At 42.8% G+C, this 10,688-nt stretch overlaps 1 protein-coding gene across 10 annotated transcripts in view; it reads right to left on the reverse strand.

The window, feature by feature from the left end:
* FAM184A (family with sequence similarity 184 member A) overlaps positions 1–8,785 on the reverse strand; it is a 74,613-nt gene extending 65,828 nt beyond the window's left edge. For all 10 annotated transcript variants that reach the window (XM_077175230.1, XM_077175232.1, XM_077175229.1 and 7 more), the window contains exon 1: positions 8,273–8,785. In XM_077175230.1, coding sequence (XP_077031345.1) covers positions 8,273–8,440 — 168 coding nt within the window. In that variant the 5' untranslated portion in view covers positions 8,441–8,785. The remainder of the gene's footprint in view (positions 1–8,272) is intronic.
* Positions 8,786–10,688: the final 1,903 nt, after the last annotated feature.

Here is a 10,688-nt window from a genome sequence, read left to right on the forward strand (position 1 = left end):
GTTATTTTTGGAATGCAATGCCTTTGGTTACTGGTATGACATCAGTCATTAGAAGAATACACAGATGCCTGGCTTACTACTGCCAAACTTGTATCAGCCAAGAGACATATACATCTGATTTCATAATATTATGTTGAGATTTGCTGGGTTTATTTAGCAACAAGCCTGCAAACAGCTAGAAAAAGTTAGTGACTATTTTAAGGTAATGCTCTCCTCCATTTTACAGGTCACAGGACAATGAAGCTTCAATGGAGAATTGGAAGGGTGAAAAACAGTAGTGCCACTGACAAAATTACTGGTTTTATTAAAGCCAAAGCCTGAGTTCAAAGGATGAGATACTGAAATAATTTAAGTGCTTAGAAACTACTCAGGGCTAGAAGTCACTGCACCAAAACAATGACTTATGACAAATAACACTTCTATGCACGTATTAGATGCAGTACATCTAACTGTACAACTAGACATATACCTTTTATTGTACTTCTAGACATTAAAAACTAAAGTATGTGCACAAAGCCACAATGTTTAATATTAAATTGCAATCTGTCTTCTTCTAAAGAAGTGTTAAGTCTGTCAATTTGAAACAAATTCTTTCCACATTCATGATATTTCCAATACTAACAACAACACCAAAAAACCCAGCAGACTGTGTTCTGCTGATACATTTTCGTAAGACTTGTCAAATCAAAACTCCTTACAGCATTGAGTACTTCAGAGCGCTGTGCCCATACTAATTTGCAAGTGTATGAAATAATTTAACTATAAATACCTTGTACAGTTACAGAGTTCAACTACTGATTTCCTTTGTCAAATATACATAAAAGACTCTCCAGTTTACAACTTCTACATCTGAAGGAAAGCATTTCAGTATTGCATTCTTAACTCTGAACTGGCACTTCCATCTAAAAAGAAAACTGCAAAAGCCTTCTTCCATAAAGCAGTACTCAGCTGAAAACAGTAACAACAACAAAACCTAAATCTATACATATTCAAAATATGTCTTAATTTTTTTATAAGGTTTATATTGCCCTATATAAAAGCAGCTAAAGGTTGGCAGATTTTAAACTTCTCAGGTGTTGCAATATCAGGTTTAGTTTATGTCCTCAATGTTCTTCCTTCTCTAATTTTTAAATGTTGAGATGTTCTTAACATTGACATTGGTGGTAAAATCCACGTCTTTCCAGCTTTTCTTTAAATATCCTTAAAGTGCTGATGTATGGGATTTAACAGCTGAAGTACAGAACAGAGCAATAATACCTCACAGTCTTCCAGCTCTTTGTAACTCTATATTATTTAATTTTGGCAGTGAATAATGAACAAGAGGATGCATATAGAATCTTCAGGATCTTTTCCAACCTCATGATTCTTAAGATCATCAAGTCCAACTGTAAACCCAATACTTGCAAGTTTACCACTAAACTATATCCCCAGCTGCCATTTATCCTCTCCCTCAGTTTATTTATCACTTAATTTTTATTATTCTTTTGGATGTTCAAAAATGAGGAGAAAAAAAACCAAACAAAATAATCTCCAAGAAGCTGATATATCCACAAGTGTATTAAAGAGGCATTTTAGACTAGTAACATATGTGAATGTGTGATCAGACAGTTTTGCAACACCACACTTTCAACTACACAAACATACAGGAAATATCTTTAGAACATCAAGTTATCAGCAGCCTCAGAAGAACTCTGAGTTACCAGTCAACCATTAAAACTATGTGGGTGGAGAGCAAAGGAATTAATTTGAGTACATTTCTTTTTTATATTCAAAATATTTCATTCTTGTCCTCCTCCTTTCTCATTGATGACTTGTGATAAAAGACTGCAAAGTCATTGACCCAATTCACACATCACAACACTGAGCTCTGAAATATATCCACATCAGGTCAACATAGAACCCCTGCAGTCTCACCTTACAGGTCTGCAATGATAATGAAGGGAAGAACCATTTGGGAGCTATATGACCCTTATTAATCACCAAATTCCATAATTTTTGTCCTACAAAATGTGGATGGTAAGAAAGACCTCTTCAGGTCTAAATTATAAGCCACAGCTGCTTTAAAGTAATTTATAGTACATCAACAAGAACGTATTCAGACAAAGACAATAACTGAGGATTTTATTGAAGTTCTGAAGAAGATATTGAGAGCCTGAAAACTCTACCTACTTCTTCTGAACTATATCAGATGTTATGAAAAACATGTTATTTTTACCCAGTTCCACCTTTCTCCTTATACTGTCATGGGTACAGAAAACTTCTCTGTGAACATCCCTTGCTAAGATCATAATTACTGTGGAATAAGGACGGAGTTGGAATATGACATGGAAAGAGTCCGGCAGGGAAGATGGATAAACTACCCTAGCATGATTTAAAAAAGAAAAATCTTAAGACAGACAATATTTCTGGAGCAAGTTTCTCATCTCCTACCTGAGAAGTCTCTCCCTTCTGAAAGGACTTATTTCAGCTATCTTTGGAATAATTAACACAAAACAAAGTTAAATATCTCCAGAGAAATGTAAATTAATTGAATATCTAATATTAAATTTTCAGATCTTTTAGCCCTTGCTACTATTTTTAATGCAGTAACATAATATTTGTTCACACATTACCAGCTAGAATAATATGGAAAATACTGACTTCAAAATACATACTTAAATCACACCCGCCTCAAAATTTCAGTTCTTTTCATGCAATCCTGGAACTGTTACAAATACTGGCCTACTGCCAGTGTTAACACACATTGGAGAGATGACATAAGGCTGCTTAAAAAGCTAAATCCCAAGTTTTTACAAAACTGTTAATGGCATCAACTACAACATGATGACAGCTAACATCAAAACAGTTCTACAGGATTTTTAAATTCTCATGTCTTCCCTGGTTTTAAAGGCTCTTTTTTAAAAGTTTTCTTATAATTTTATGCACAATGAACCTTCTGCAAGAGGTTTAGCTGTTTTGTTTCCTGAGGCAGGATACTTCCAAATAAAAACTGACAAAGTTTCACTGGAAACATTTTGTTAAGAATCATTTATATAAGTTAAACCTTACAGCTCTTACTTGCATAAAACTGCATTCTGTGATTGCTGAGGGAGACCTTTAACCATCCCAGAAAATGAGTACATACAACAAAAACCATAAGCATCTGAATTAAAAATCATCAAATTTGCACTTCAGTCTTTGAAATAAATTTACTATCCACATCCCCTAGAAACTGACTGGATTGACAACATTAATGCCTATTGTCTAAGTACTTCTCTCTAACAAAGGAAAAATCAGAGATTTTTTTTTCCCAAATATAGGCAAGAAGCTGTTGGAAGAATTGAGAACAGGAGTCAGGTCTCAGGCGTCTTAGATTCTAGTTTCTTGTTTACTCAAGGATGATGTGCCTTGGTTAACTTTGTTACCATAATCTTTGAACTGATTTTTCTGGAACCTTTCCAAAACAGAACCATCAAGTTCTAAGTATGTACCAAGGGAAAACATTAATGTTTTACACAGTTTCTATTTATTAAATAGAGAAAAATGCTAACTGTAGGGTAGAGATAGTCTTCATGGCACATACAGACTCTTCTTCCAGAATCACACAATAGTTTAAGGTTGGAAAGGACCACAAAGGTCAGCCAATTCCAAGCCCCCTTCCACAACTCCACTGTGTTCAAAATCCCATCCAGCCCAGCCTTGAACATTTCCAGGGATGGGGCATCCACAGCTTCTCTAGGCAACCTGTTCTAGTGCCTCATCACCCTCTCAGTAAAGAACTTCTTCCTCATATCTAATCCAAATCTATCCTCTTTCAGTTTAAAGCCAATCCCCCTTGTCTTATTGCTACAGGACCTTATCAAAAGTCCCTCTCCAGCTCTCTTGCAGGCTCCCTTTAGGTACTGGGAGGCTGCTCTGAGGCCTCCGCCACGCCTTCTCCAGGCTAAACAAGCCCAGCCCTCCCAGCCTGTCTTCATAGGAGAGGTGCTCCAGCCCTCTGATCATCTTTGTGGCCTCCTCTGGACTCTCTCCATGGCCTTCTGATCCTCTTCTGAGCCCTCCTCTGGACTTGCTCCAGCAGGTCCACATCTTTTGTGAGCTGGGGACCCCAGAGCTGGACACAGCACCCAGGTGGGGTCTCAGGAGAATAAAGTAGAGGGGGAGAATCAGTTTCCTTGAGGTGTTGGTCACATTCCCTTGGTGCAGCCCTGCATACTGGGGTGGTTTTGTGCAAGAGCACATTGCCAGGTTGTATTTTCTCATCCATCACCAGGTGTTTCTTTCCTGTCAGATCTGCTGCAGTTAATATAAAATTTCTGCAACAAATATCATACAACCAAACCAATAATGAAGAGTCTCTTTTATAGTCCCAGCTCAAATCATGCAGCTATTCTGTAGGAGTCAAAGATTTATGCTGAAGTCACAAAACTTTCACAACAGACTTTACCAACACACTTAGGATATGGATTTCTCAATCAGAAATACCCAAGCTACAAACTACATCACAAAGAAAGAAAGAGGAAAAAAAAAAACCACATCAACACCCCAACAAATCCAAAATGAGAAACAAGCCTCCTGAACTCTTGTGGAAATTGTGAAAACTAATGCCATTCTCTTCTATTGATGTAAACATGGCAGCACCTTGCTTTTTTTCTAAATACAGTTGTCTTATGCAAACTAATTAAATATATATGTATATTTTCATCTGCAGCAGGCATAATTCAACACTCCTGCATGCAGTAGTACAAACACATATATGCAATCTCATAATCGCAGTTTATTTCTTGTTGGCTTTAATCTTTGTGTCAGATGCTACTTTATCCCAAACTGGTACACAGATCTCGCAGAATGCCTGAAAATAAGGAGCTTATACTGAAAAGGAAGACCTAAAATTGCTTCAGTTACAGTCTACTGCAGTGTTTGAACATGACATGAAGTATCATCTTGGTGTTTTTAGACCTGCATTTCTAACCACTTGTTTTACCTTCCCCTGCGAATTAAGCATATTAAAGTTAAATCAAGTAAGTCTTTCTCTCCTACCCAAAAGTAAAAATATAGTTAAGCACTAAAGAAGTGTTTTGCTCAGTGAAATGGATTCATACCTTATTTTGCCTCATTCTGAATTACTGATTAAAAATCTGGTTATTAAACAAATTTCACCTTTTATTTTGTGTTCCTGTATTGTTTTGACTAAAACATCAGATTCCCTTAAGTAATGCGAAAACATAACTGAGGAATCCTAGTTTTGGAATTTTACATTTAATTCATGAGTGACCCTCATCCTCTGTGGGGAAACCATTTGCTTCTGCTCCTACTCCCGGCTCATAATGCAAACTGTACAAAAGTAATGGAGTCACATATTACAGTAATATGCATGGAGTCACACTTCTTTTGTCAGAAAACAGAAGCTGTCTGGATAACTTCACTGTGTGTACTCCTTGGATAATGAGTATTTGGATGTTCTTTTACCACACTATAATGGTGGGTTTGTTTTAACCTGGTAAAGTGTCTTCTGCTCTAAATCCACACGGGGAATTACTATATCTTCAAGGCACTCTTAGAGAAGAGTTAGAACAAACAGTTCTAAAAACAGTTGAAAGACATGCAAGAAGTACCTATATATGACACTAAACAACTTGAGAAGCACAATTAAAAAGTGGTACTCGTAACAATAAATTTCTGGATTATTGAAGAGGAATTTTATGCACATATGCTGGTAAGCATTTGACAAAGCTAGAACAGCAGAATTTGGTAAAAAGACCTAAACAGATATATCCTCAAATCTTTTTTGTAACACCTTACTTCAAGGATTCTTCTGCAAAGTGAAATTAATTTTTCTCTGACAGATAAGTCTCACTTAGGGAAATTAAGTTTATTACATTTATATTTTCCCCCTGTAGCTTGAGTCGTTTCCCAAGGACTGATTTCTGCAGCCAGCTATCAAACCAGGCTTCAGCTTCTAGAGCAGATTAGAAAGTTTAGATCATACTTTACCCAGAAGTTTCTATAATTCTTTTAAGCCTCCCTTCCTGAAAGGTCAACTAGATCAACAGAAATGCAGGACCTGAGCCCTCTAGCTACAAAACTGTCAAAATGTGCACCTCTACTTTAATGAAATACATCTTATACAATACCTTTAATCTTAATCCTCATCTTGAAAGTCTTAATTTTATTGTTGTTATAGGTGCAAGAGAAGTATTTTTATATACACCTTGGTTTACATTTAAAAGCACTATTATTCACTCCAGAACTTCACCCAGTGAAGATCAGCTGATTTCCCAAGCTTTCTCCCTAAAACTTGAAAACAGAACACAACATGCAAACTACAACACCGCCAGAATCTGCAAGTCATTGGGACTTGCACATACAAGACTCCAGCCCTGCAAAAGCCTAATTCACTTGTAAACTCCTTGTATGAGCACATAGTTTGCAATTATTTGAAATACATAGCAGAAAACAACTCGCAGATTTTATTTACACTAATCTGAAGTCTTTGTCAGGACAGACTTGCATACAATATATAGAATCTTAGATGAACTTTATTGTGGATCATAAAAAAAAAAAAAAAAAGGAAAAAGAAAAAAAAATAATTTACTTTTAGTGTCTTTGCATTTTCCAGCACAGACGTTCAAGATATTTCAGCACCATGCATTTAAATCCTAAATCATTATTAATTAATTATTATTAATTAAATCATAATTAACTCACATCCACCTCAAGATATCTGAGGCATAGTAAGTGAGAGTGCACAGGGCACATGCCCAGTGATGTGGAACTCATGGGTCACACACAAATGACTTCACATCAGAAGTGGAATGCTGTTTCTGAAATAAACTGTAAACTGCTGGGCAATTTCCTAGAGAAAGTAAGGGAAATATACCAAAGGCATACACACAGATATAAATTCTTCTTTGAAAGTATTACTTTACATATGCACCTAGGCCTTAAGGTAAGCCTTAAACCCATTTAGGGTCTTCAGGTGCTTTTTACATCTTTTAGGGAGCACAAAGCTGTAGTAATATCTTTAATGCTTTACTTCATTATTTATATGCACATGGAGCAAAACCAAGGAGATCCTTCAGCTTATTTTTTCTCTTTATGGAATTAAGAGTTCCAGTGGTGTTAGCATCAAAAGAAATTGGACTTTGAATTCAAGGACAAGATACCCCTCAGTTATCAGCTTTCCAACACATTAAGGTGCACAGTGTGCCACAATAAATACTATTTTTAACTGGTTAATGGTGCATCAACTGTACATAAATGTGAACTGTCTCCACTGTGAGCCTTCCAGCAGTCTTCATTCTCTTCACTCTTAGTTCCAACGAAATGTCACCTTCATCCATTTTAGCATACATGTAAAGAATACTGGCAGTTCCCACAGTGCTTTAAAAATGCCTTTAAACGTTTTAGCTATTTGATTCCAGACAAAAATTACTTCTTCTCCTTTAATAAAGAGAGTCTGCCTCTCATTTCCTAACTAATGCCATTTGCCTACAGCTTGAGCATCACACAAGAGAGATTACAGCATATAAGCATTGTTTTAAGTTATTCTAACTAAATCACATCTGAAACATTGGGCCTACCTGCCTTAGCAATAGGCTTTAAAAACACCTCCTAGTTTGACTCCAGCCTCTCAAAAAGACACAATGTATTCTCTCTAGGCTGGGGATGACATAATGAAAACCGTTCAATCAGCAATAGCAGACCAGAAATTTTCTCACACTTCACCATCACCCTCTGAGGCACTTAAGCTATTACCAGACACCTTAAATAACAGCACTTCAGCAAAGGAAAGGCAAGCATCACTTGAATTTCCCCATTTAAAGAGACTTCCGAGTCTTAAGGGCTTATAACAGCGCTAGAAGAGAAGCCACAATTTCCGCAGACTAAATAACCAGCACCAGCCCCGCAGTCAGGGATCCGCTCCCGCACACCGGGATACCTGGCTGTGCCAGGAGGGGTTCGGACACCACGAAGCGGGGCCGGTACTGCGGCAGCTCCGGTGCGCGGCTCCTCTCCAGCCCCGCGGCCCCCGGACCGCCGGCGCTCTCCCCGCGGGACCACGGCGCGCTCCTGCCCGCGGCGGCCGGGGGATGCTCCGGGCACCCAGGGCGCTCCAGGCTCGGCCTCCGGGGTACAAAGCCGGCCGCATCCCACCCGGATTTGCCATCAGCCCCGACAGCCTGCCCCTCTCCAGGCCCATCGCCGCCCGCAAGAGGGCAAGGAGCGAAAGGAGACAGAGCGGAGGAGGAAGACACCCGAGGCGGCGAAGGAGCCGGCGCACCTCCCTCACCTTCGTCAGCTGGGCGATCTTCTTGCTCATTTTGAAGTGCAGGTCCGCGGTCTGCTCGGCGCCCAGCCCCGTCTGTGCCGAGCCCGAGCCGAGTTTCCCCGCGCCGGGCGCGGAGCCGCCGCCGTAGCTGTGCTGCGGCTGCTGCCAGCCCATGCCCGGGGTCGCCATCTTCACCGCCCGGCTCCCGCCGCCGCCGCTCGGGCTCCTGCCTGCCTTACTGAGGACCTAGCCCGGCGCCCCGGCCGCGATTCGCTGCCCGAGGCGGCTGCTCTCGCCCCGGGCGCTTCCCCCGGCCGCCGCCCCCGCCGGGCTACGGCGTCAAAGCTCTCGGGGACGCTGCTCGAAGGGACGCCCGCCTTTCTTTTCCTTTCCTTTCCTCTCCGCTCCGCTCCTGCTCGCGTCCCCGGGCGGGGGAGGCCGCTCGTGAGGGCCGCGGGCGCGGCGCGGCTGCCGGGGCCGCCCCCGCGCTGTTTACGCCGCGCGCCCCCGCGTCACTCGCCGGCCCCGCCCGCCCGCCCGCGCGCGCTCCCCGCCCGCCCGCCCGCGGCCGCGCGCGCCGGCCAGCGAGGGGGACGCGCGCTCGGCTCCCCCTTCCCGCCCCCCCGTCCCGGGAACTGGGAATCGGCAGCAGGGAACCGGGAGCACGGAACCCGCCCTCCTGCGGGAGGGGGCGGAGACAGCCCCTTGGCCTCCGGGGCCCGGGCACGGCGCGGGGGAGTCGGGGTTCAGTCAGCGCTGCTCCTCCGCGGCAGCGCGCGGGCCGCCTGCGCCAAGCGCTCAAGGCTTCTCCTGGTGGGAAGCCCCGAGCGTGTGGCGGGGGATGCCCCGGGCAGGGCAACACGGTGCGGGATGCGCGAGTGGATGGAGCTGGTCCCCGGGGTCGGACCGCTGTGAGCGTGGGACGTGCCGTGCTCTCGCTGCAGGAGGGGCACGGGCAAGGAGCCACTGGAAATAGGAGCAGGTAGCACGGGACTGGCACGGTTAGCTCGGGGTCTGAAGGAAGTTAGGGGCTGGCCTCTACTCCCAGCCAATTAGCGACAGGACGAGAGGATAGAGTCTTAAACTGCCCCAGGGGAGGTTTAGGATGGACATTAGGAGGAATTCCTTCACGAAAAGGGGTGATAAATGTTGGAATGGACTGTGCAGAGAGGTGGAGGAGTCACCGTCCCTGGAGGTGTTAAAGACAAGACTGGATGTGGCACTCAGTGCCGTGGTCAGGTTGACAAGATGGTGTTTGCTCATGGGATGGACCCGAAGATCTCAAAGGCCTGCTCCAACTCAACTGATTCTGTGATGAAACGCCCACGAGTGCTGCGGTGACCCAGCCAGCGAGTGGGGAGGTGTCCGGGGAGGTGTCCGGGAGCCAGCCGGTCTCTCCTGGCTCACAGGCACTGCTCCTGCAGCACACAGCCACGGGCCAGCAGACCGATGGGCATGGAACAAGGGTTCCCCCCAGAGGGGTTCACAGCTGGATTTAGCACGACCTTTAGGTTGGGTTTGACTGCTCTCTTTTTCAGTTCCCATCCCGTGCAACTCCTGAGAACTGCCACCCTCTTTAAGAATTTAACATCTCCTTGCTAGGCTCTGGCCTTGTGAGAATATATGTATATTAATGTGGTTGGACACATCTGATTCCCAGATTAACAGCCTCTGCACTCTTCCTTTACAGTGCTCTTGGTACTCTCTGTTGAGTAGTTTTATCTTTTTACTGCTTTTTTCCCTGCTCTAAAAATCTCTTCTCTGCCTGCATTCTTTGTAGGCAGACAGAGGTATCAAAGAGGCAAACCACAAAAATATACAGCTAAGTCTGTGCTTCTCAGCAATGTTATGGAGGAAAGCATCACTTAGAATTTGCAAATCATAGAAGTAGGTGGAATAGTAAAGTAGGAGAAGAGATCCATATTACAGAGCAATGTGCCTCACTTGCTAATAGAGATTCGTGCTTGTATTGTATGATAAATAACCAACTAAACCCAAACTGCCAGTGCAAACCTGGGTCATGGGGTAAATGAGGTTCTTTGATGCATAAACTGGTCACTGTCTGGAAGGCACAATTAGATATTGCTACTATTGATTGTGAGAGCATGAGAGAAATACTTGCATTGGGTTCTGCAATTTCCATGCATCAACACACTAGAAAGGTCTTCAAAAGGTCAGAAGTTCTGGGAAAAATCTCTTATAATGAGCCCCAAACTATTTTGGATAACAAGGAAACTAAGAAATAATTTAATCCTAATCTGAAGTAGCTGTATTGCCTTAACTCAGAATTTGCATTGTCCAGGAAATTCTGACACCGATTTTTTTTTTCCCTTCTGAAGTGGCCCATTCTGGCAACAGAGAACAAAGGACAGATGGTGCCTACCCAGGCAGTGATTCATACAGATAAAATACAAGGGGAAGAAAGAATATTAAGAGC

This window comes from Agelaius phoeniceus, chromosome 3, assembly GCF_051311805.1.
Source record: "Agelaius phoeniceus isolate bAgePho1 chromosome 3, bAgePho1.hap1, whole genome shotgun sequence".
NCBI lineage: Eukaryota > Metazoa > Chordata > Aves > Passeriformes > Icteridae > Agelaius > Agelaius phoeniceus.